This window comes from Leucoraja erinacea, chromosome 25, assembly GCF_028641065.1.
Source record: "Leucoraja erinacea ecotype New England chromosome 25, Leri_hhj_1, whole genome shotgun sequence".
NCBI classification, from domain to species: Eukaryota; Metazoa; Chordata; class Chondrichthyes; order Rajiformes; family Rajidae; genus Leucoraja; species Leucoraja erinaceus.
In genome coordinates, this window is record NC_073401.1 from 12912886 (window position 1) to 12940651 (window position 27766).

The 27766-nt window shown below is 44.1% G+C and overlaps 1 protein-coding gene across 1 annotated transcript in view; it reads left to right on the forward strand.

Annotated features, from left to right (window-relative positions):
* The first annotated feature begins 3386 nt into the window (after positions 1–3386).
* The window catches only part of rhof (ras homolog family member F), a 35028-nt gene continuing 10648 nt past the window's right edge, over positions 3387–27766 (forward strand). The window contains exons 1-2 of the mRNA XM_055655725.1: positions 3387–3842; positions 11258–11345. Coding sequence (XP_055511700.1) covers positions 3708–3842; positions 11258–11345 — 223 coding nt within the window. The 5' untranslated portion in view covers positions 3387–3707. The remainder of the gene's footprint in view (positions 3843–11257; positions 11346–27766) is intronic.

The following is a 27766-nucleotide window of genomic DNA, read 5'->3' on the forward strand; positions in this document are numbered from 1 at the left end:
TGGTTTAAACCGAAGATTGACACAAAAAGCTGGAGTAACTCAGCGAGACAAACAACATCTCTGGAGAGAAGGAATGGGTGATGTTTCAGGTCGAGACCCTTCTTCAGGCTAGGCAGGGGAAAGGAAAACAAGATATATAGGTGATGAAGTAGAGAGATAAAGAACAATGAATGAAAGATATGCAAAAAAGTAACGATGATGAAACAGGTGTTTGTTGGGAGAAAACAAGAACCTGGTGCGACTTGGGTTGGGGAGGGAAGGAGAGAGGGAATGCCGGGCAGCTTACAGCCAGTGGTATGAATACTGATTTATCTAAATTCAAGTAACCGTGGCATTCCATCTCTCTCTCCGCGCTGTACCTCAAACTAAATATGGTTAAATGGGTCCAGCGTACATGCGGCATCTGAAGTCATCTAAAATAAAAGCAATAAACACTGTCAATCCAGCAGTGTCTGCAAATTAGTGCTGGAGGAACTCAGTGGGTCAGGCAACATCTGTAGAGGAAGTGGCCAGATGATGTTTCAGTCTGAGGAAAGGTACCGATCCGAAACGTCGTCTGTTCATTTCCTCCACAGATGCTGCCTGACCCGCTGAGTTCCTCCAGCACTTTGTGATTTGCTCTGTGGGGGAATGTTTGTCAACTTGATATTATTATAGAATTTAAAGCGGTTATAGAATGGAGACAGGCCCTTCGGCCCAACTTATCCATGCCACCCGACATGTCCCATCTACACTAGCCTCAATGGCCTGCGTTTGGCCCATATCCATCTAAACCTTTCCTACCATGTACCTGTTCAAATGTCTTTTAAATATATTTTGAAGGTCGAGTAGGTAGATAAGGTGGTCAAAAAGGCTTTTGGCACATTGGCCTTCATCAGTCAGTGTATTGAGTATAGAAGTTGGGAGGTTAAGTTGTAGTTGTATAAGATGTTGGCGAGACCGCATTTAGAGTATTGTGTTCAGTTCTGGGCACCATGTCATAGGAAAGATATTGTCAAGCTTGAAAGGGTTCAGAAAAGATTTATGAGGATGTTGCCAGGACTAGAGGGTGCGAACTATAGGGAGAGGTTGAGTAGGCTGGGTCTCTATTCCATGGAGCGTAGGAGGATGAGGGGTGATCTTATAGAGGTGTCTAAAATCATGAGAGGAATAGATTGGGTCGATGCACAGTCTCTTGCCCAGAGTAAGGGAATCGAGGGCCGGCGGACATAGGTTCAAGGTGAAGGGGAAAATATTTAGTACGAATCCGAGGGGTAATTTTTGCACACAGAAGGTGGTGGGTGTATGGAACAAGCTGCCAGACGTAGTTGAGGCTGGAACAATCCTATCGTTTAAAATGCAGTTGGACAGGCACATGGCAGGTTTGAAGGGATATGGACCAGGCGCAGGAGGATAGGACGAGTGTAGCTGGGACATGTTGGCCGGTGTGGGGAAGTTGGGCCGAAGGGCCTGGCTCCACACTGTATCGTTCTATTACTCTATTAATCAAAGCGACGTGAAGCTACTCTGAAGTTTAGAACATTACCCAGTGAAGAATCCCTCCCGCTTGAAACAGTCATAGCTTCCGGGCGTGCAATGACAAATTCCAATGCCAGATATGCCTGGAAGCCCAGACAGAAACCTCTTAGCTCTTGTGAGCTCGTTAAAGTGTTCAATGGAATTTCGTGGATTTCAGCCTTAAAATTAAAAAAAACATTTATATAAAATCACGGTGTGCAAAATAATGAAAGGAATAGATTGGGTAAACACACAGAGTCTCTTGCCCAGGGTAGGGGAATCGAGAACCAGAGGACATAGGTTTAAGGTGAGGGGGAACCTTTTCACACAAAGGGTGGTGGTGGGATGTTTGCCTGAGATGTTGTCTGACCCGCTGAGTTACTCCAATGATTTGTGCCTATCTTTGGGATAAACCAGCAGTTCTTTGTTTCTACACTTAGTTACTCCAGCACTTTGTTTTTGTGATTTGCTTTAGATTCCAGCATCTGCAATTCTTTGTTTTATAGAATCGTGTTTATTTATGCAGTCTGAAGAACGGTCCCGACCAAAAACGCCGCCTGTCCACCCCCTCCACAGATAAAGACTCAAAGTATTGGAGTAACTCAGCAGCTCTGGAGAACACGAATAGGTGACGTTTCCGAACGGGGCCCCTCTACAAACAATTGTTGAGTTTTTCCAGCACTTTGTGTTTTGCTCAAGATCCCAGCATCGGAGGATTGCTACATTGCTGGAGGAGCTCAGCAGGTCAGGCAATATCTTGTAGAAACAAGGAACTGCAAACGTTGCTTTGTGGAACCAGTTCTTGTCATCCCGACGGGTTTCGACACGAAACGTCAGCTGTGTAAAAGATCATGATGGGAATAGAGTAAATGCACAGAATGTTTAACACAGAGTAGGGGAATCAAGAACCAGAGGGCATAGGTTTAAAGTGAGGGAGGAAATACTTAATAGGAATCTGAGTGTAACAAGTCGGGTGGGGAGGGGGGGGGGAGGGGTTGTTGAGGCGTGTAATTACACATCGTTTAAAACAAATTTGGACTGATACATGGATAGGACATGTTTCTAGGGATAGATACATAGAAAATAGGTGCAGGAGTAGGCCATTCGGCCCTTCGAGCCTGCACCGCCATTCAATATGATCATGGCTGATCATCCAACTCAGTATCCCGTACCTGCCTTCTCTCCATACCCCCTGATCCCTTTAGCCACAAGGGTCACGTCTAACTCCCTCTTAAATATAGCAAATGAACTGGCCTCAACTACCTTCTGTGGCAGAGAGTTCCAGAGATTCACCACTGTCTGTGAAACATGTTTTTCTCATCTCGGTCGTAAAGGATTTCCCCCTTATCCTTAAGCTGTGATCCCTTGTCCTGGACTTGCCCAACATCGGGAACAATCTTCCTGCATCTAGCCTGTCCAACCCCTTAAGAATTTTGTAAGTTTCCATAAGATCCCCCCTCAATCTCCTAAATTCTAGCGAGTATAAGCCGATCTTATCCAGTCTTTCTGCATATGAAAGTCCTGACATCCTGCCAAACACAGGCAGATGGGACTAGTGTAGATGGGATATGTTGGGTCGTCATGGTCAAGTTGGGCCGAATGGCCTGTTCCCACGCTGTGTGACTATAACTGTATCCGTGTTTTCCAGAGATGCTGGCTGCCCCGCTGAGTTACTCCAGCACTCTGTGCCGTTTTTCTGCCAATATCTTGTTTTTGTAAGGTGGCCCCAAACAAGTTCCAATTACACATTCTTTGTGATATCGGTGAGCTTTTATGTTTTCCAGAGGTCACACGGAAGGGAAACGGTTAACACACAATGAAACCAATTAAAACAAAAGGGGAGGCGTCCGTGTCTGAGCTCAGAGCAGCGTGTGACTGACTGCTTAAGGCGAGGCAACTGGGCGGGAGCGTCGTTGAGACGCCTGCACCTTACCCACACACCGTGCTACACACAGCACAGTAGTTTCCACATCCTTCCGGACCACCAAGGACAAGACAGCTCCAATCGCCATAAGCGTGAAGAAGGGCTCAGACAGAGACAATTCAAAGTCCCGCACAGCCCTGTGATCTCAACTCCAGCGCATTTGGTTTTACTGTCAGCAAATGTGCCGCAAGTTGTCACATTCATGCCCCGGGTGAATTTCTGCGCGATTTCCAGGAACTGATCGCACTTCCAGTGGAGGGAAAACCCCAATTGATTAATCTTCACGATGGCCGTAGCAAATGGCCACAATCGGAACCCGGCGGCGATCGGTGGGAACGAGCTGAAGATTGTGATAGTTGGGGATGGAGGCTGTGGGAAAACGTCCCTGCTCATGGTATTCGCCAAGGGGGACTTCCCAGAAGTAAGTTGAATGAAATGTTGGGTCCTCGCCATCTCATGCCGGTGACAAACGCCCGGAGACATTCAGTCTTTAAGAAGGAACTGCAGATGCTGGAGAATCGAAGGTTACACAAAAAAGCTGGAGAAACTCAGCGGGTGCAGCAGCATCTATGGAGCGAAGGAAATAGGCAACGAAACGTTGCCTATTTCCTTCGCTCCATAGATGCTGCTGCACCCGCTGAGTTTCTCCAGCATTTTTGTGTAACCCGAGACATTCAGTCATTGACTCTTCGGCCCATGCCGACCGAGATGGTATAAGATCATAAGACAATCGGAGCAGAATTGGGCCATTCGGCCCATCCAGTCTACTCCGCCTTTGGATCATGGCGTGAGGCTAAACTATCTTTCAACCCCATTCTCCCGCTGTCTCCCCGTCACTTTTGATGCCCCATCTAATGTAGTTAGGATGTGTTTAGCGGGTGTGGGACAAGCGCGGGCAGGTGGGACTAGTGTAGATGGGGCATGTTGGCCAGCATGGGCAAGTTGGGCCGAAGAGCTTGTCTCCATGCTGCCTAGTCCTATTTGCCCGCGGTTGGGCCATATGTCAGGGTGCCTCTTTTCCGTGGAGCTAAATAGATGGTGTTGATATAGGTTTTTCACATGGATCACAAAGTAACGGTAGATTATTCCTTTGTATTAATTCAATAGAAGCCGTCATGGGAGATACCCTGCACACATTTAAGTTGTGATATTGGCGATCTTTCTGCATGTAGCACCGTATACAAGTCGCAGAGGAAACGTTAGGTTAGAATCTGCACCGTGCGACCGGAGTGTGAAGCGGCGGCACAGTCTGCAGTAATGCACCAGGGCACAGACATATAGCCAGGCTGCTCAGCACGAACTCATCTCGAAGGGGTGGGACGATCAAATAGATGGCAGCGATGGAGGGAATGGAAACGTGCAGAGAAACTGTTACAACAGGACGGAACGGTCCGCAGTGGTAGAGTTGCTGCCTTACAGGACCAGAGACCACGGGTGCTGTCTGTGTGGGGTTTGCACGTTTCCCAGTGACCGCGTAGGTTTTAATAATAATAATAATAATCTTATTTATATAGCACATTTTCAGTCAACTTGTATTGACCCCAAAGTGCTTCACATAATTACATTACATTACACACAGGCAAAGGTGGGTGAAGTGTCTTGCCCCAAGGACACAACGACAGTATGCACTCCAAGCGGGTTTCGAACCGGCTACCTTCCGGTCGCCAGCCAAACACTTAGCCCATTGTGCCATCTGTCGTCCCTACCTGTTTTCTCCAGGTCCTCCGGTTTCCCCCTACATTGCAAAGACGTGCAGGTTTGTGGATTGTACCTCGTGTGTAGGATAGAACTAGTGTACAGATAGAACTATTGTTGGTCGGCATGGATATGGTGGGCCGAAGGGCCTGTTTCCATGCTGTGTCTCTAAACTAAACTAACAATAAAACAAAACGATATAGCCTACTTTGGAGATTAGGAGGAACTGCAGATGCTGGAATCTTGAGTGAAACACAAAGTGCTGGAGGGTCAGTCGGTGTCTGTGGAGGGAATGGACAGGCGACATTTCAAGTCAGGGCCTTACTTCAGGGTCGTTTTTATTTTCTTTTACAATAAATAATATCCAATATTGCTTAGCAGCAGATCATTCGCCTAAAATATATCTGTGCGAATCATTCACTTTGATATTTATTGTTGGTATTAGTACTTTCAACATCTATCTATCCTCCTCCCCTCCCCCATATCCATTCTTCCAGCTTTACATTTCATTTCTCCTCTTCTTTCCTTATCTGACACCATTTTGTCTCCTTTTTACTTCTATCCTCTGACTTTTACTCCACCCATTTGTCAATCATCCCCCACTTATATCCACCTATCACTTGCCAGGCTTTTTCCTGCTTCACCTCTTTTCTGGTTTTCTCCCACTCCCCCCCCCCCCCTCAAGATTCCAGCATCTGCATTTCATTGTGTCTCTATTTCTTAGTTGCTAAATATGCTTCCTAAACAATTAGTATTAGGATTACTACAGGAGCTTATCCCCTTTAGAAACGGGAGAATGAAAGAATCTGAAAGGTTTCTTGTAAGAAAGAAACATTTGTTTCTGGGAAAGTCCTTGAAATCAAAATGCCATGCCTCAGTCACAAATGAAATTAAGCTGGTTACAGGAGGTGCAGAGGCCAGTGCTGTTACATAGAAACATAGAAATTAGGTGCAGGAGTAGGCCATTCGGCCCTTCGAGCCTGCACCGCCATTTAATATGATCATGGCTGATCATCCAACTCAGTATCCCGTACCTGCCTTCTCTCCATACCCTCTGATCCCCTTGGCCACAAGGGCCACATCTAACTCCCTCTTAAATATAGCCATTGAACTGGCCTCAACTACCCTCTGTGGCAGAGAGTTCCAGAGATTCACCACTCTCTGTGTGAAAAAAGTTCTCCTCATCTCGGTTTTAAAGGATTTCCCCCTTATCCTTAAGCTGTGACCCCTTGTCCTGGACTTCCCCAACATCGGGAACAATCTTCCTGCATCTAGCCTGTCCAACCCCTTAAGAATTTTGTAAGTTTCTATAAGATCCCCTCTCAATCTCCTAAACTCTAGAGAGAATGAATCATCACCCTCTCAAGTTGCATTCTCTTTAATGATCTTTTCTTCACTGGAGTCTTTATTTGAAGAGCTTGAATGATGGTGGCGTTTAAGAGGCTTTTGGATATGCAGGGAATAGAGGGCTCATGTGCAGCCAGAAGAGACTAGTTTAACTTGGCATCATGCTCAGCCTGGACATTATGGGCCAAAGGGTCTGTTCCTGAGCAGCACTGTACTCTGTTCTATGGCACAAACCAGATATAATTATACCAAGAACAAGTCTGGAGGGATCTGGAGCAAATGTGGGTAAATGGGACTACTTTAGATGGAGTACCTCTGTCAGCAGGGATCAGTTGGACCGAAAATCCTGTTTCCATGCTGTTTTGGGGCGGACACAATGGTGTAGAGTTGCTGCCTTACAGGGCCAGAGACCCAGGTTCAATCCTGACGACAGGTGCTGTCTGTATGGAATTTGTACGTTCTCCCTGTGACCACGTGGGTTTTCTTTGGGTGCTCTGGTTTCCTTCCACACTTCAAAGACGTGCAGCTTTGTAGGTATATTGGCTTTGGTAAATTGTCCCGAGTGTGTAGGATAGTTCTAGCGTATAGGGCGACAGCTGGTCGACATGGACTCGGTGGGCCTGTTCCCACGCTCTGTCTTGTAGGCATGAAATCATAGTCTTTAGACTAACGGACTGTGGCAATTTATTTCTTGTTTCGTTCATTATTAGATTCCTCTATTTGTAATGTTATGGCTTCTTTCTGTTTTAGTTCCCATTTTATTATCACTTGATACCTGCACTGAAAAGTCAAGTGTAATATAAAAATTAAAATAACAGTAGGATTTACACCAGCTGGTATTTAAGAAGCCTATGAGATGCCTCAAGGCACTTTGTCATTCGACAGTCATTTTGAAGTGACACAGTTGCCGAAAACTTGCATGATAGGTTTGAAACAAGCAGCACCCACTAATGCACCGAGAATTGTCACAAACACCAATGTTAGTTTTTTTTTAAAATAGACTAAAAAATAAATAATGGTCAGAGACAGTAGGAAAACTCACTGTCCTCACTGTCCGTCTACAAAATGGTGCCACAGGATCTATGCGGACTCAAGCAGTAGCATTTGAGTAACAGATTTGAAAGTTGATGTATCTGACTTTCTGAGTCTCACCAGAGGAATGCTAACCTCGATTTTTCTGCATACGTCCCCAATGTGGAATTTGAACCTTCTGAGTCAGAGGTACACGTCCCACTGATCATATAGATAGACACATCATTTCTCAGAGCAAAGCATCTGAAAGTATGTGCTTAGAGTCATAATCTTAGTCAAACAGCGCGGAACAGGCCCTTTGACCCAACTTGCCCACACTAAGCGACATATCCCATCTACACTGGTCCCACCTGCCTGCGTTTGCCCACATCCCTCTAAACTTGTCCTATCCATGTACCCGTCTAAATGTTTCTTAAACCTTGCAATAGTTCCTGCCTCAACTATCTCCCCTGGCAGCTTGTTCCATACACCCACCACCCTTTGTATGAAAAAGTTATTCCTCAGGTTACTAGTAAATCTTTCATTCACCTTAAACCCCTCACCTTGAGATTGATTGCTTTCTTCTCATCTTTCAGTTCTACTTAATTTGATGCCAAATAATAGTAGAAGTGTTAATTAATAATCATACAGTTACTAGTGTAGCTGGGTCATTGGTAAATGACAGGATCAACAGATCACCTCTTTATCTAATGACGTCTGGAGGCAGAAGAAACACAAATGAGCAGCACAGGCATTACTCATTTGTTAATTTAGGGAAAGAAAAATATCAAAGATTTAAATAATATAATGAACAGAATGGAGAGAGAAAAGAGGTAATGAAATAAACAGTTTAAGTTTAAATTGAAAACATCCATAGAACTGTACTGCACAGGAACAGGCCATTCGGCCCACAATGTCCGTACCGAATGTGATGACAAATTAAGACACAAAGTGCTGGAGTAACTCATTAACTCCCGACCCAAAACATTATCTATCCATGTTCTCCAGAGATGCTGCCTGATCCGCTGAGTTACTGCAGCATTTTGTGTCGTTTTTGTAAACCAGCACCTGCGGTTCCTTGTTTCTTCTTGAAGGCAAGTAACCTAATCACCCCAGCAAGCACGCGATTCATTTCCCTCGATTCCCAGCATATGCATGTGACTGTCTAAAAGCTTCTTGAATGCCACTGCCAAGGTAGAGTGCCCCTCTACTGAACTGCAGCTTCATCAATCCAGTTGTTATTTTGCTAAATGCAAAATACTAAGTGTTGGAGGAGCTCAGCCGGTCAGGCAGCATCTACGGGATGAATGGACGGGCGACGTTTTAGGTCAGGACCCTTCTTCATAGTGGTGGGAATAGGGGGGAGAAAGCTTGAAAAAGAGAGGTGAGGGTGGGACAAAGCCCTACAGTGAGAGAGGACTCCTAATTATCTTGTGGAGGCCGGTTCATATTTAGTGCATAAATCTAACACTATCTTCACATTCACTGCGGTGTTGACTGGTAGACTCTGTTTGTTTAGAGGCCCTTGGCAGATCTTTCATCAAACTCGCATCTATTCTTCCGCGCCGTAAACTATTGTGGCTTTGCTGAAGACAAGAGGTTCATTGTACCTGTGGTTCATTTGTGCACATGCCGACAAGCACAACCTGACGTGGAGTGCCGTTAACCCATCATTGCTGTTCATGCAAATTATGGATCACGACTCTCAGTATATTTACATCCAAACATGGGGCATAATATAGACTAGGTGACAAAGGTCAGGTGAAAAAGAGTCAAAATGGTGTCCAATAAGGAGGAGGAATGAAATGTAAGGCTGAAGGGAGGTGTGGTGTGTGTGTGTGTGTGTGTGTGTGTGTGTGTGTGTGTGTGTGTGTGTGTGTGTGTGTGTGTGTGTGTGTGTGTGTGTGTGTGTGTGTGTGTGTGTGTGTGTGTGTGTGTGTGTGTGTGTGTGTATATATATGGGGACAAAGGGGAAAGCAGGGGGATAAAACAGATATGGGACTCAAGAATGGGTAAAGAAACAGGGGTTGGGGATGGGGGGGGGGGGGACCTGCCCCTCCTTTCCTTTTTTTTCCCATTTTCAAACTGCTATTTGATACCAATGAGAAGATAAACTACTCTGTGCAATAGGTAGCTTTTTTTAAAAAATTCGCTGAAATCACCAGCAGATCAATGGTATCAATGGAACTTTATTTGTCACATGTACAGTGAAATCCATATTTGTATACAGTTCAGCACGGGTATCACCATACATAAACACATCTTAGATAAGCACACCAGATACAGTACAAGTGTATAGTTAGTAGTTGTACACTGGGACAGTATACAGAGTCACCAGATTTGGTGCCAATTTCAAGTCCTAGTTGTTAACTCATGACAAACCACTAGCTCAGGGACAAGTGGGCAATGAGCAGGCAGCAAGCATCTGCAAACAGATACCCTTTGTGCTTAAACTAAAACAACCTTTGCTACAAACTGCAACATCAGCAGATGTGTGCCACATTAGTTAAGTGGACAGAGTGTTTTTTTTAGTTTTTGTTTAGAGATGCAGCATGGAAATAGACCCTTTGACCCACCGAGTCCATGCCAACCCTGCCTGACCCACTGAGTTACTGCAGCATTTTGTGTCTATTTTCGGTATAAACCAGCAGTTCCTTCCTACACACAAGTTCTGTTATCCCACTTTCTTATCCACTCTCTACACACTAGGGAACATTTTACAGGGGCCAATTAACATTCAAAGTCACACATGTCTGGGATGTGGGAGGAAACCCACACAGTCACAGGGAAAACGTACAAACTCCCCACAGACAGTGGTGGCTGAACATGTTAGAACCCCGGCCTTGCAAGGAAGTGTGGAGTAGGTGGGGTGTGTCAGGGTGGTCGATAAATATAAGCAAGGATTTACTGCTTGTATTGTTTCCCCTGCCAATAAATATTTGTCGACGGATGCCAAATTGGAAAGAATTAGATTTTGCCATTGTTCTTTCAATTCTCTTATTTAATGAATGTCACGCTCCATACAGGAAGTGGTGGGACATGGTGGTGAGGGGTCTTTTTCTGTCCGATGGAACTCCATGACAATATAAATACCAGGCTCCCTCCCATCTTGAGATAATTAACCTCAGCCACAAAGTCCCCTTACAACCCAAGGCAGTGAAGAGGGCATATAAAATGAAGGTTTGCAACCAGGGCAACAGTCTCTCCCTGGTAAAAGGTTCCAGGCATTGGCATCCACCTGGAGGGACATAAAGCATCTGGCCTCAGCATTGGCCTCTTCAGCCATCTCAAGACCCCCAGAAAAGACCCATCATACTTGACTTTGGGTGATTGCCGATGATGACATTGATGGGGAGAATAAATTGCTTTGTGTCGGAGGATTCATATAACTGAGTGCCTAATGGTTGGCATGGACCTAATGGGCCAAAGGGCCTGCTCTCACGCTACATAAGTGCAACTTGAGTTTAGAGTTCTTGAGCAAAGTTAGTGCTGTACTTTGAAAAAAAGTATTTCACTGTACCTGGGTACACGCGATAACAAAGAAACCATTGAACCATTTGATTTGTATCCTTCAACAAGCTGGTGCTCCCAGAAAAAAAATCAGGTGGTACTTTTATTTTGGATTGGTTTAGAATAATGTTAGACATTTACACTTTGAAGTATAAAATAGGAAATCTTATTCAGAGATTCATGTTGGATAATAGGATATGTCATTAATAAGCTTGTTAGATCGTTTTAAAATCTATCCGTTTTCTGTTTCTTCATTCCATGTTTTGCTGTTAGCAATATGCCCCGTCAGTATTCGAGAAGTATATGACCGATATCACAATTAGAAACAAGAAAGTCACCTTGACTCTATATGACACGGCAGGTAAGATCCTTCAACTTATTCCAGTTTGGGTAAACTTTAACTCCAAATGTTATATTGTTAAATCACCAAACAAACACACTTCACACTGAAAGCAGGGTCAGAAATGAGAGCATTGCATTTCAAATCTGCTTATTACAATCACAGCGTCATTTCTGCAATTGGTATTGGTTCTGGTTTATTATTTAAATGAAAAGCTTTTATTTGTGTGCTATCCAGTCAAATCAAATCATACCATACATGAGTGCAATCAAGCTGTACAAACTGGTGCCAATGCCCTTGTTAAGATTGAAAAAAAAACTTGGTAAAAATTCCACTTTTGGTAAAAGATTGTAAACTAATTTCAAAATTCTAGCTCCTAAACCTGATAGGAATTCTCAGAGCTTTTGATTATACGATACGGTACAACTTTATTTAACCCAGGAGGAAAATTGATCTGCCAACAAAAATTGATCTGCCAATACAAACTCTAAATACAAGAAACATGAAATTAAAGTGACGAGTGGAAAGGACTGGGGATGTGCAAAGATTGGGGAGGGGATTCTATCTCAGTCTACCCCACGACAGAAGGGGGAGGAGTTGTCCAGTTTGATAGCCACAGGCAAGAAGGATCTCCTGTGGCGTGCTGGCATGCATCTTGGTGGAACCAGTCTGTTGCCAAAATTATGTATTAATACCTGAACTAATACTGTCCAATATCACAAATGTAACATTACCTGATGCTAACCCTGTCCAACTCATCTGTTCTTGAAACCACGTGTTACCTCTGACCATCCCAATATATTCCCAACCAGTCTCATACACTCTGCTGCCCATAAACTCCATAAATCTTTGTTGCCCATTTCCAATTAGCATAATATATTTTTTGTCCATTTTTTCTGATCTCATTAACTATATCAGGCCTCTTGTCAGCCTTACTTACAAGATCCCACAAGCCGTCTCAGAAATCATTCAACCATTGGTGCCTATCCTATCAGCTACCATGGCCCTTAGCTCCATGATCTCCATCCCTACATTCACCACTCTCATATTCTGTTAATTTACCTGTTTAAACAATCTGTTGGTCATCTGCCCGAATGTGATTTTGCTGCGTAAAGCTCATGTGAAGCTTGTGCTACATTAAAACTGATCAGAATTTAGTTTGTTCTCAAATTGTAAAGTAATAAAAATGGTTTAAGGGCAGCATGGTGGTGCTGTGGTAGATTTGCTGCCAGTGACCTGGGCTCAATCCTGACTATGGATGCTCTCTGCACAGAGTTTGCACGTTCTCCCCTTGACTGTGTGGGTTTTCACGGGTGCTCCGGTTTCTTTCCAAACTCCAAAGATGTACAGGTGTGTAGGCTAATTGGCTTTCGTAAAGAAAATTGTCCCTAGAGTGTAGGATAGTGTTATTGTACGGGGATTGCTGGTCGGCACGCACTCGGTGGGTCCAAGGGCCTGTTTCCACACTGTATCTCTAAACTAATCTAAAGTTAGGACCAACTTCTGTAATTACAGATGGATAATTTGCTTAAAGTAAGAATGAACAAACATGATATTAACTTTTGATATTAACATTATGTTAAATTTTCAAAATTTCTGGTATACTAGATGTAGGTTTAAATAAGGTAATAGATATTAAGATTTAATCATTTATCTATAGGTGCATAGTTAATATACCATGAGCCTTTAATGTCTGTGTTTGTGCAACTAGTTCTTAACAAAGAAAACATTTCACCAATATTTTCACCAGTCCAGCAATAAGCTTAAAATGTTACTTCGTATTTTCCTGTTTATAAAACTTTACATTTAGGAGCATCAAGATGATGTAAAGCATCAAAACTTTACAATTAGGAGCATCTAACGAAGGTATTAAACAGAAACCACCTTGAATAATTTCCATAGGACTATGAAAGAGGTCAGCTTCCACAAGAATGTGTTGGTTGCTTTGATAATTCTTTTCATTCCGTGCTGTAGAATAGGGCTTCCTCTGTTAATTTATTGGTATCAGACTCCACCCATATCCTCCTTCTAAAACATCAGCCCTTCCTCTTTGGCATAGTCGGAGAAGAAGTTTACCGCAAATTCACTTATTTTTACTTCTATAATTTCAGCTGTCTTTTGGTCCCGGCAATACTTTTTCTCAGCTCAGCCACACCTTCACTTGCACCTTTGATGACCAGTTCATAAAACTAGAACATAATGGTCATGTGTATACACCTCATCTCTACTCACTAAACTAAACCTCTCAGTCCAAATAATTGATTGAATCTTTCACTGTCACATCTATTTGGACCAAAGTCCAACCAGGTTTCATTGTTCCATTCTTGTCGGGCAAAATCGCTTCTTATTGTAACTCTGGAAGAGAGGTGGGGATGGGACAAACCAGGCAAGTGATAGGTGGATGGAGGGGAGGGGGATTTGATTTACAAATGGTGGACAACGGCTATCGACATTCTCCAGAGATGTTGCCTGACCTGCTGAGTTACTCCAGCACTTTTTGACTTTTTTTTTTGTTGCAAAACATCATCTGTAGTTCCGTGTGACCAGTCTACCATCTGCCTGATCTAAAAACAAGGGACTGCAAATGCTGGTTTACACAAAATGATACAAGGTGCTGGAATAACTCAGCGACTCAGACAGCATCTCTGGAGAACATGGATAGGTGACGTTCCCGGCCATAGGTCTAAGGGACCCGAAGCATCACATATCCATGATGTTGTCTGATCCGCTGAGTTACTCCAGCATTTTGTGCACTTTATCTGCCTGGTTGAGACTTGTTAAGCAGATCTTCAATTTTTAAAACTTTATTTTTATGCCCATCCCTTCTGTTCTCTGTGGTCATTCAAGATATTAAAATCATGACACAAATGAGATCATTCAACTCAACCTGCTGAAACAGGGTAACATGATCACGCTACCATATCCTGTGGCTGAACATTGCCACCAACCTTCATTTCCTTTTCACTGAATCGTGTGATCATTTGCATTGGGTTTCAAGAGAAGGAAATGTTCCATCATTATGCAACAATGAATCCGTTGTCATCTTCATGAGATTAACAATTATTTGGATAAATAATATTTCACTCTTTAGTAGATGAGTATTAGTATCGACTTGCTGAACAATATTCCTATCCCGCTTTAGATCTCTCCATTGCTGAAGATATCATTCTGACAAGTACTTTTTACCTGCGACGAGCTTGAAAATTCTGTGAGTTTAGTACTTGGAGAGGAAGTTGTGGGTGCTACATAACGGAACAATAATTGATTGCTCAGTAAGTCTGAGCTGCAGTCAGAGCTGACAACATGGAATCAGCCCTCATAGCCTGCATATTTGAAATGGTATTGGTACAGCATGCAAAGAAAACATTGGGTTGCAGAAATGACATTAAAGAGCTTCCCACTTTACAGAGCAGAAGTGGCACCAATGTTTTATTTATTCTTGTGTAAGAAGGAACTGCAGATGCTGATTTAAACTGAAGATTGACACAAAAGTCTGGAGTAACTCAGTATGAAAATGAAATGAAATGAAAATGAAATGATTCAATTTATTGTCATTGTCAGTGTACAGTACAGAGACAACGAAATGCATTTTTAGCATCTCCCTTGAAAGGGAGACACAGGGCGTCGCGGTGTGCCCGCGCCTGCCGCCGTACATTCCATTACAGGCAAAGGTGGGTGAAGTGTCTTGCCCAAGGACACAACGACAGTATGCACTCCAAGCGGGATTTGAACCGGCTACCTTCCGGTCGCCAGCCGAACTCTTAGCCCATTGTGCTATCTGTCGCTATATGATAGGCAGCATCTCTGTAGAGAAGGAATGGGGGACGTTTCGGGTCGAGACCCTTCGTTAGACTGGTCAGGGGAAAGGGAAAGAAGAGATATAGACGATGATGTAGAGATAAAGAATAATGAATGAAAGATGTTCAAAATGTAACGATGATAAAGGAAACAGCCCATTGTTAATCTGTCTGTTAAGTGAAAACGAGAAGCTAGTACGACTTGGGTGGGGGAGGGATGGAGAGAGGGGGAACCCCGGGGTTACTTGACGTTAGATAAATCAATATTCATACCACTGGGCTGTAAGCTGCTCAAGTGAAAGATGAGATGCTGTTCCTCCAATTTGCATTTAGCCTCATTCTGATAATGGAGGAGACCTAGGACAGAAAGGTCAGTGTGGGAATGGACAAGAGAATTAAAGTGTTTAGCAACCGGGAGATCAGGTAGGTTCAGGTGCACTGAGCAAAGTTGTTGTGTGAAATGATCGTCTAGTCTACGTTTGGTCTCGCCGATGTACAAGAGTCCACATCTTGAACAATGGATACAGAAGATGAGGTTGGAGGAGGTGCAAATGAACCTCTGCCTAACCTGAAAGGACTGTCGGGGTCCCTGGACAGAGTCGAGGGAGGAGGAAACTTTATCTCCATTTGTTGTGATTTTGTTAGTAAGGGTTTAGAAGGCTATGGGGGAAAATGGGACTAGCTCAGCATGCCAACATGATCAGCATGGACAAGGTGGGTCTACATAGCTCTATAACTATGGACAGAATTTGTGCTGTGCAGTCAAATTAGATAATTGAAATTCTCATTTAGAAATTCACCACCAGGGGCGCTGCACGATTGGCAGCCCTGCCAATAGTCTGTCTGTTTTTTTGTCTTTTAAATTTTTTTTAGTGCGTGTTAAAGTTTGTGTAAATGTTCTCCGGTTTGTTTTATGTGGGGGGAGGGGGAAAGAGGAAACTTTATTTCAGTTTCATACCTTGCCGGAGATGCGATTGTTTTCCGGGTCGCATCTCCAGCTGATCTGCGGCCTACCATTGATGGAGCTGGAGGCCTCCTCGTCCTGACTTTGTGCCCCACCAAGGGGCGTGGACTTAACATCGGCCTGGGATCACTCCTGCCGCGGCTTGCGGAATTACCATCAAGGGCTCGCAGTCTCTGGAGAGGCTCGTTGGGAACTCCAATGATGCAGAGGCTAGACCAGCCCCAACGCGGGGTCTGATTGCTGGCGCGGGGGAGCTGACATCCCCCCGATGCAGGAGCTGATCCCCCCCGATGCGGAGGGCCCAACCGCTGGCTTTGGGAGTCAAGATCGTCCCGTCAGTGGAAGGTTCAAGGCCCCCTGACCACGGGAGAGCATAGAAGGGAAGAGATTTGAACTTTATTTCACCTTTCATCACAGTGAGGAATGTGGAGGAGTCACAGTGGTGGATGTTTATGTTAAAATGTATTTTGTGTGTTCCATTGCTTTTTATTTGTACGACTGACTTGCCAAATGAAATTCCTTGTATGTTGCAAAACATACTTGGCTAATAAAATATTATTGTGATTGTGATAAGGTAAATTCTCTGACCATGGTATCAATAATTTAGATTGTAAGTTTCTCTGCTCTCACCCTTCGTTATATACATGGTGGTTGCAAAATTTCTTGGTAATGGCCGGTCAAAGTACAAGTACAATATCAAAGTCAAGAAAACCTGTTTCTGTGTTTACTGGATTGCCTAGTTACCCAGTATATAATCTTAATGAGTCATTGAGGAATTTTAATATCCTCCTTAATATCTCTGTGAAAACTAGAATACTAAATAGTTGAGAATTGTGGATTACAGTGATGATTTCACCAGCGTGTTTAGAAACATAGAAACATAGAAAATAGGTGCAGGAGGAGGCCATTCGGCCCTTCGAGCCAGCACCGCCATTCATTGTGATCATGGCTGATCGTTCCCTATCAATAACCCGTGCCTGCCTTCTCCCCATATCCCTCGACTCCACTAGCCCCTAGAGCTCTATCTAACCCTCTCTTAAATCTTTTACATTTGCTCCATTTACAATTCCAGATTTAATAGCTGAGAAAGAGAGAGTCCAAAATTCCTCTGAGCTCCAGGATCCAAGAGACAAACTAATTTTACATCACTTTAATAATTACGATTTATTTTGCATCATCAACAGGATTGTGCATTGTCAGATATTAAATATTATGGTATGAATAAAAAAAAGCATATCCCATCCATTTTGCCGAATCAGAAATAGGAATTCACAAGCGTTTGCTGAAATTTAACCATTTCACCAACTGCAATTAATGGAAGAATATGGAATAGAGATTCTGCTGCTATATCTTAATAGTTATCAAACATTGACGTGACATTGAATGGTTTATTTCACATCCCTCTTAGAATACCTTAATTACATTACAACCAATGAAGTTTGGTTTCTGAATTATAAAAAGCTTGGTTAATTGAAGTATAAACTTCATCCAAGAAGTATCTCACCCCACTTCATCCAGGCGCTACAGATATCAGGTCGAGGAACAGCTTCTTTCCGGCTCTGATTTGCCAATCACCACCCCCCCCCCCCCCCCCCCCCCCCCTGCTTAAAGGGGTCTGCTGGGAGCACTTAATAGTGGAATAGTTTCTTCCCCTCTGTTATTAGGTTTCGGAATGGTCCTTCATATACACTAGGGTACGATCCCAATTCTCCAACCTACCCCACTGTGAACATTGGACTTTGGAGCTGTTACGCTACAATGCTGAGCACTATGTTCTGCACTTTGTGTCTTTCCCTTTGCTCTGCCTATTACACTTGAGTTTGCCTTAATAATCAAATTTAATTGGATTTGTGCAAAACATAGCTGTTTCACTTTCCTCGATACACGTGACAATGATAAACATAATCCTAAATTAATGAATTGGAGAGAGAGCAGATATTAAGTGCCACACCTAGATTATAATTTTATAAAACTAGAATGTAAAACTATCAGCAAAAAATTAGTCGATGACATAGAAACATAGAAAATAGGTGCAGGAGTAGGCCATTCGGCCCTTTGAGCCTGCACCGCCATTCAATATGATAATGGCTGATCATCCAACTCAGTATCCTGTACCTGCCTTCTCTACATACCCCCTGATCCCTTTAGCCACAAGGGCCACATCTAACTCCCACTTAAATATAGCCAATGAACTGGCCTCAACTACCCTCTGTGGCAGAGAGTTCCAGAGACTCACCACTCTCTGTGTGAAAAATGTTTTTCTCATCTCAGTCCTAAACGATTTCCCCATTATCCTTAAACTGTGGCCCCTTGTTCTGGACTTCCCCAACATCGGGAACAATCTTCCTGCATCTAGCCTGTCCAAACCCCTTAAGAATTTTGTAAGTTTCTATAAGATCCCCCCTCGATCTTCTAAATTCTAGCGAGTACAAACCGAGTCTATCCAGTCTTTCTTCATATGAAAGTCCTGACATCCCAGGAATCAGTCTGGTGAACCTTCTCTGCGCTCCCTCTATGGCAAGAATGTTCTTCCTCAGATTAGGAGACCAAAACTGTACGCAATACTCCAGGTGTGGTCTCACCAAGACCCTGTACAACTGCAGTAGAACCTCCCTGCTCCTATACTCAAATCCTTTTGCTATGAATGCTAAAATACCATTCGCCTTCTTCACGGCCTGCTGCACCTGACAACATGACAAGCACACAATATCATAGTATAAACATATTGTACTCTGCTTCTGAAATTAGTTTCCATTGAGCTCAGTGATGCAAATGTGTTGAGTGTAAGTGACAAAGGGAACATTTCTACCCTGTGTTCACTGGGTGATTTGGATGTTGTTACTTAGGTGTGTTTGCATGCAGCACGCAGAGCTATTTCCTGTCTGAGCCCGGCTACATTTGGTAAGAACAGGAAGTACGGACTAAATGGCGGTTTGAGACCATACACCATTTTCAATTTTGACAAAACAATAGGGCGGCGCTGTGGTAGAACTGCTGCCTCAGTGTCAGAGATCGGGTGCTGTGTGTGCGAAGTGAGCATGTTCTCCCGGAGATTGTGTGAATTTGTAGGTGAATTGGCCTCCGTAGATTCTTCCTAATGTACAGATAGTGGTGCTATCTGTGCAGAGTTTGCATGTTCTCCCTGTGACCGCATACGTTTTCTCCGTTTGCTCCGGGTTCCTCTCGCATTCCAAGGACGTGAGGGTTTGTACGTTAATTGGCTTCTGTAAATCTCCCCAGGTGTATGGGTGCAAAAGTGGAATAACAGACTAGTGTGAATGGTTGGCATGGGCACAATGCGCAGAAGAACCGGTTTCCATGCAGTATCTCTAAAACTAAAAAGGCCCTAAAACTACGCTGCCAAAAATATGCTGTTGGTATCACAATGATGTAAACACAAAACTATTTTCATCCGTCAGAACAATTTAGATACGAGTAAAACAGCACAGACTCTGAAGAATCACACTGCAAAGGTCATTTCGTAATGCTTAGTCAGGTGGTATTTCACTGCATGGTACAAGAATGTTGGTAATCCCTTTGGTAATTACTTGTCTCATGCCCAAGGCCAGAATGGTCATTCACAAAAATAAACAACACACATCTGTGTGTAGGTGAATCATAAAGTTGCATTCACATGTGTGCTATTTGCAGTAAATTCCCTCAAGACTTCTTCTCTTTTACTCCCACCTCCACCATTAATAGTTTAAAAATGGTTTTAAAAAAAAAAAAGTGCTGGAGTAACTCAGCAGGCCAGGCAGCATCTCTGGAGAACATGGACAGGGCACATTTCTGGTCAGGACCCATAGATTTAGTTTTAGAGATAGACAATAGGTGCAGGAGTAGGCCATTCGGCCCTTTGAGCCAGCACTGCCATTCAATGTGATCATGGCTGATCACCCCCAATCACTACCCCATTCCTGCCTTTTCCCCATATCTCCTGACTCCGCTATCTTTAAGAGCCCTATCCAGCTCTCTCTTGAGAGCATCCAGAGAACCTGCCTCCACCGCCCTCTGAGGCAGAAAATTCCACAGACTAACAACTCTCTGTGAGGAAAAGGTGTTTCCTCGTCTCCGTGGCTTACCCCTTATTCTTAAACTGTGGCCCCTGGTTCTGGACTCCCCCAATATCGGGAACATGTTTCCTGCCTCCAGCGTGTCCAAACCCTTAACAATCTTATATTTCAATAAGATCCCCTCTCATCCTTCTAAACTCCAGAGTCTACAAGCCCAGCTGCTTCATTCTCTCAGCATATGACAGTCCCGCCATCCCGGGAATTAACCTTGTAAACCTACACTGCACTTCCTCAATAGCAAGAATGTCCTTCCTAAAATTAGGGCACCAAAACTGCACACAATACTCCAGGTGTGGTCTCACTAGGGCTCTGTACAACTGCAGATATAGAGCGGACTTGTTGGGCCCTTCAGCCCAACAAGTCCGTGCCGAACAGAGATCCTTACACTAGTTCTATCCTACATACTAGAGACAATTTACAGAAGCCAATTAGCCTACAAACCCACAGGTCTTCAGAATGTGGGAGGAAACCAGAGAAGAATCTACTATTATTTAATGAAACAAGGAACTGCAGATGCTGGTCTCCAAAAATTCACAAAGTGCTGGAGTAACTCAGCGGGTCAGGCAGCATCCTTGGAGAACATGGAGAGGTAATGTTTTCGTTTGGGAACAAAGAAGGGCAGCACAGTGGCGTGTCACAGGGCGAACGCACAAATTCAGTACAGACAGCGTCCATAGTTAGTATTGAACCCAGGTCTCTGGCACTATGCGAGACATCAACTCTACAGGTGAGCCACAGGAATGCTGTCTGACCCACTGAGTTACTCCAGCACTTTGCATCTGTTTTGGAGACCAGCACCTGCAGTTCCTCGTTTCATTAAAAATAGTGGATTGTACATGGTTTCTGAGAAGATTTGCTTTTTATGCTAAATAATAGTTTGTCAGACGCAAGGAACTGCAAATACCATTTTACCGAAAATGACAGTGCTGGAATAACTCAGCAGGACAGGCAGCATCTGTGGAGATCATGGATCGGTGACATTTTTAAAGAAACGTCCCAATCTAAAACGTCGCCTGTCCATGTTCTCCAAAGATGCTGTCTGACCCACTGAGGTATCCCAGTATTTTATAGCTTTAATGGTTTGTCAAGCTTTGTCCCACCCCCACTTCTTTTCCAGCTTCCTGCCTCCTACTCCAATTAATCTGAAGAAGGATCCTGAACTGAAATGTCTCCTATCCACGTCTTCCATAGATGCTGCCTAACCTGCTGAGTTACATTTTGCGTTCTACAGAAGATTCTATCATCTGCAATTCCTTGTATCTGCCAAATGATCAGTTTTGCTTGTTGCATAGGGATTTGTAATTTGTGTTTATCACATATTAACATTGCATCAATATTGACATTTTTACTCTGGTTGTTTCCTCTGTAGAGGGTTGTGCCTTTGTTTTTAAGTGGTTATTTCCTTTTTCGTGATGGTTTGTTAACATTGGTCATATGTGATTTCCTATGGCTTGGGTTAAATGTGGCAACACTTTCTGTAGAAAGCTCACCCCTAAAATACTTTGCTGCAATTTAGTTCTGGAAGCACAGTCTAAGCCAAACGGTCTGAGAAGGACGTAAAGCTTGCAAATTATGTGATTGTGAATGACCTTAATCAGGAAAAAAAATGTCATCTAGAAAAATTAGGCTTGTCTCTTTTACTGATAGGGAAATCGTAATTTGATCTCTGACCATGTTTCTTAAATGATGCATTCATCCAATGACAGATGTTAATCCAATAACCGAACACACTCCAACTTGTCTATTGTATTTAGTTTAATTTATGCCACATGCTTCTCAATTCTACAAAAAGAAAAATCTACACGCCACCTCCTAAACGTAGTAACTTGATTTGTAGGAACTTTGTCTTCTGGAAATGAGGAATTCAATCCTAATCTGAAGGAAACTGCTAAATATTCCATTTAGTCTTTATTAAACAATTCAGATAATTTTTTTTATTGAGTCTGAAGAAGTGTCCCGACCCAAAAAGTCACCTATTGATGTTCGTAGACAAAAGTGCTGGAGAAACTCAGCGGGTGAGGCAGCATCTATGGAGTGAAGGAAATAGGCAACTTTTCGGGCCGAAACCCTTCTTCAGACTCGTTTCGGCCCGAAACATTGCCAATTTCCTTCGCTCCATAGATGCTGCCTCGCCTGCTGAGTTTCTCCAGCACTTTTGTCTACCTTCGATTTTCCAGCATCTGCAGTTCCCTTTTGAACCTATTCATGTTCTCCAGGGATACTGCCTGACCCACTGAGTTACTCCAGCACTTTGTGTCTGTCCAGCATCAGCAGTTCCTTGTTTCTACAGATTAAAATGATAACTCTTATGTCGTCATAATTAATTTAAAATGCACCACCCAACCCTCTTTGAGATATTTAGTTGTGGAAACCGTGCTGTTGTCCTGTCTAGCTAAGAAGATTTAGAGTGTAGCATTGAAGGGCCGCTGTATTGTCAGCTGCTATCCGCTGTGCTATCTACTGGTTGAACGTGATCTCATGGGTTTACAACCAGGAGTTTGGAGTAGATAAACTGAAGCCAAATTTAGCTTGACGTCTACATAAAATATCCAACGGCACATCTAGCGTTTTTTTCATGTATCGTTGACAGGATTCCTTTTTAAAACAATACCACTAAAATGATAATAATGTTTACTGTTTGGTGGCCTGGTTATAAATAGGTATGCCATTGCATTTATCTTATAGTGTAATCGAAAGGTATTAAGAGTCAAACAGCATCTGCAGTCCAACTTGCTCAAGGTGCTCCATCTACACTCATCCCACCTGCCTGAGTTCGCCTCGTATCATTCTAAACCTTTTCTATCCACGTAGTTGTCCAAATGTCTTTTAAACATAAATGTCTATATTCCAAAGACATACAGGTTTGGAGATTAGTTGGCTTTGGTATGATTGTAAATTTGCCCTAGTGTGTACGAACGATAGTGCTAGTGTTAATGTGCAGGGTGTTCGCTGATCGGACGGACATGATGGGCCGAAGGGCCTGTTTCTGCGCAGTGTCTCTGTCGATCCGTATCTCTACTCCAGCCCCCCACAGGCCTCCACCAGCGACTCCGCTGATCCTCGCCTCTCCACCTCACCAGAGTTCCAGGCTCAGCACCAGGCCCACAACCTCCACCATGCCGACTGCACCTGGTCTGACTCTGCCGAGTCCAACAGCTCATCCCCTCCTACAGGGAACCTCAGTGCTGATGGGTCTTCCCCTTCCCCCTCTTTTAACCAGGTTACCCCAACCACACACCCGCTGGTTAAAATTCCCTGCTGTTTATTTTGGCGTTTTTTAATAGAGTTGCCGATGTGGTGCGGCGCTCCGGTGAGCTCAGGGGGCACTGCATCCCTGCAGGCAGCATCTCTGGAGAGAAGGAATGGGTGACGTTTCAGGTAGAGACCCTTCTTCAGACTTAAGATGCCTGTCCTGCTGAGTTACTCCAGCCTTTTTGTGTCTACCTTCGATTTAAACCAGCATCTGCAGTTCTTTCCTACTCAACTACTTCCTCTGACAGCTCGTTCCATAAAGCCACCACCCACTGTGTGAAATTTCAAAACTTCTGCGTATTAATCATTTAGAGCAACTCGAGCATATGGTAAAGCAGAAGTTCTTTCTCTAAGGATTGTTGTTCATATTTGAATAATTATCATGGTTACAGATGCACACGACTTTGGCCGGATTACAAGACTTTGACAGAGTTTGTTAGAAAAATGTCTATTGAAAGTTTGAAACTAAAATGTCTGTTAATCCTCAATGTACTGTTCACCTAAAATGCCGAGATGATACAAGGAAAGGGATGTGGTTAGGGGTTACTGTGAAGACCGATACAGATTGCATTTGCCAGGCAACACTATACTTTTCTGAAACAAATGTCCCCATATCATTCTCTGACAGATACTGGAGCACATGTAGTTTTTTTTTGTGCAGTGGGACCAGACAACATTTCCTCAAAGACTCTGGAAGCCTCCGCACAGAAACATTTACTCACATGCTGCTGTTTTTAAGGTTTTAACAAACATAGTTGCATGCATCGCCTGTCTGTCGCACCCTTCCTGTACAATTGAAAAGTCAAACAGAAATTTTGAGTTTACAGATACAGCATGGAGACAGGCCCTTCGGCCCACCGAGTCCTTGCCAGCCATCGGTCACCTGTTAACACTAGTTCTGTGTTATCCCACTTTCGCGTTCACTCCCGACTCACTAAAGGCAATTTACAGGGGCCAATTTGGAATGTTGGGGGAAACCCGAAGCAAATCCATGAAGGGACAGGGAGAGCATGCAAACTCCACACAGACAGCACTGGAGGTAGAACCACTAGAAGCCAGGTCTCTGGTGCTGTGAGGCAGTAGCTCTACCAGCTGTGCCACCGTGCTGCCCAATAAAACATCCAAATTAACTATCTGTGAACAGATGATCTCATCCACGCCAGATTTATCGGTGGACCTGCTCATTGGTTGAATGATTTTCATATCCATATCACAAACAATATTTCCAATACTCTGGATATTTGTTTACACTTGATCACGTCCCACAACAGTCCAGTTGAAACCAGATCCATTGGCTATCAATATACAGTGACCGAGACAAAAAAGACTGCAGACTATGGCTGTGCATAATATTTGCAAATTCAATGCGACCTTCTCTATATTTTCCCTGTTCTGCTTTTGTATCATGTTTCCCCACAGACACTTCCTGTTGTTGGGCCAACATTCTAGCCTTGCCCTGGACAGCTCCACCGTTCTACGTGTCTGTGTGAACTTGTCTCACATAAGAGTCGATTCCTGAGGCTGAGATCCGAGAGTGGACATGTAATCCGTCCCTGCCGCAGAGTTCTGTTCCTCAGAACCGTTCCTAAGTCGGAAATGACTAACAAGAGTGTGTGGGAGAGGACGGCAGAAATTTAGTTTAGATTTAATTTAGAGAAAAGTGTATAAACAGGCCCTTCAACCCAGCAGGTCCACACCCACCATTGATCACCAGTTCATATTAGTTCCAGGTCCTGCAGACTAGCGGCAATTTACAGAAGCCAATTAACCCACATGTCTTTGGTGTGTGTGAGCAGGGGCGGAAAACCCAGGGGGACCAGAGGGGACACGTCCCCTCCATGTTTTGAGAGGTGGGGGACATCCCCCCAAGTTTTTGTCATCCCGATTTTAAAATCTCCGCTTTTAGCGCTAGATTGAGCCTCCAAAGCCGCGCGCGCTCGTGTGTGTGTGTGTGTGTGTGTGTGTGTGTGTGTGTGTGTGTGTGTGTGTGTGTGTGTGTGTGTGTGTGCGCGTGTGCATGGCCGCCAAAAAATTGTGTCCCCCATCCCCTCCATGTTTTGATAGCGAGTTCCGCTCTTGTGTGTGAGGCACCAGTTGGAAACCCTCGCGCTCACAGGGGGAACTTCTGCATGGACAGCACCCGAGGTCAGGATCGAACCCGGGTCTCTGGAGGCTGCAGCTGGTTGTGATAGGAAGAGCAAGCAGGTGCGGGAAGAGTGGTCGCCAGCGGCCTCATTGACTCGGCGAGTGGTCTGCCCAGCTCCTCTCAGCTCCACCCAACCCACGACCAATGCTGCTCCAGAGTCGAGGTGAGGGGTAGCGGGAAGGGAAGCCACGAGGAAATGTTCCGTTCCCACCCGGCATGAGATGCCTGAAACCCACAGTGGCCGGCAAACCCATCCCCATCCCCATCCATCCAATCATTCAATGGTATGTACGGGGTGCCCATAGGTTGGGCGAACATCACTCCTGTTCTTAACTCCACTAAGAGTGTACTAAAGGATTCTCTCTGCTCCTCAGGGTGAGAGAACAGTTAACATATCATGTGGTCTCCAGCTCCAGGCACATGTCCCTGTGGTGCACACAGTGCAATGGGGTTGGAGATTGCAACCTTCACGTGGTCCACCCGGTTTCGACGAATGCAATCAACCTGGCGTGCACAAAGAGAAGATCAAACAGAACAAGTTGACTTACAACTTTAGGCTGTGCACGCCATAAGCAAGAAGAGGAAGATACAGTGTAATCTCCTGGTTGTCAGGGTAACAGCAGGGTGCAGTTCTCCCGCCTTGTGGTCAATGAGATGCAAGAACATCTCAACTTTCAGTTCAAACTCTCCCGCTTCTCAATCTACAGACAATCCCTCAGTAACAAGCAGGTTCTGTGTTTAACAGGTAGAAGCAAGGATGGTTTACAAAATAGATACCGAGTCCTGGAGTAACTCATCAAGCCAGGCAGCATGACTGGAGAACATGGAGTGGTGATATTTCAGGTTGAGATCTGTCTTCAGACCAAAAACATCAGCTATCCATGTTCTCCAGGGATGTTGCCTGACCCACTGAGTTACTCCAGCACTCTGTCTCATTTTTATAGGCATCACAATAAGTTCATTTTGGTATTGGTTTGTTATTGTCATATGCACTGAAATACAGTAACAAATCAGATATTATACATGAATGGAATCAAGCCAAACATATGCCATACAGCCATAAGCATGTTGCTGCCTCACAATGCCAGAGACCCTGGTTCAATCCTGACCTCGAGTGCTATGTGTGTGCAGTTTACATGTTCTCCCTGTGGGTTTCCTCCGGGTGCTCCAGTTTCCTCCCACATTCCATAGACGTGCGGGTTTGCAAGTTAATTGGCCTCTGTAAATTGTCCTGAGTGTGTAGGGAGTGGACATAACGAAAGTGGTATAACATAGAACTGGTGTAAATGGATGATCGACGTGGACTCGGTGGGCCAAAGATACTGCAGTTTCCATGCAGCATCTCTAAGCTAAACTACAACAGGCAGAGCAAAGAGCAACATACCAGAGTGCAGAATGTCCGCAACGGTGACAAAGGAGTGGAACGATCATGATGGATGACAGTAGATCCTCTTCTGGGATCATCGGGCAAAGAATTGCCACACTCTGCGCCATCTTGCAGGCCCAATTCACAAACATCTCTGGCTGTGGAAACCACAGCTACACAGTATTGCCATGAATTGCATCAAAGAAACATAGAAAATAAGTGCAGGAGTAGGCAATTCGGCCCTTCAAGCCAATATGATCATGGCTGATTTTCCAAAATCAGTACCCCGTGCCTGCTTTCTCTCCATATCCCTTGATTCCATTAGCCATAAGAGCTATATCTAACTCTTGAAAACATCCAGTGAATTAGCCTCCACTGCCTTCTGCGGCAGAGAATTCCACAGATTCACAACTCTGGGTGAAAGATTTTCCTCATCGGCCCTAAATGGCCTACCCCTTATTCTTACATTGCGACCCCTGGTTCTGGACTCCCCCTACATCGGGAAAATTTTTCCTGCATTTAGCCTGTCCAATCCTTTAAGAATTTTATAGGTTTCTATAAGATCAAAAGGACATGAGAAGTATAATAATAGGGAGAGAGAGGAAACTAGTTCTGCCTTTCATGAATTGAATAATACAATCAGAGCTCATTCACGTGTATCGTTGCCCAGATCCTAGGAATAGGCTGTCAAGTGAAACTCATCTCTCTTTTTACAATCTGCAAACTTCCTTGGAGAGGCAGCAGCTTCGATGTCCTCGGTTCTGAACAGTATATTATTTCAATTGTATCACCCAGCTCATTGCTTCTTGGCATTGGGAGAGGTATTCTGGTTCAGGCACAGTAG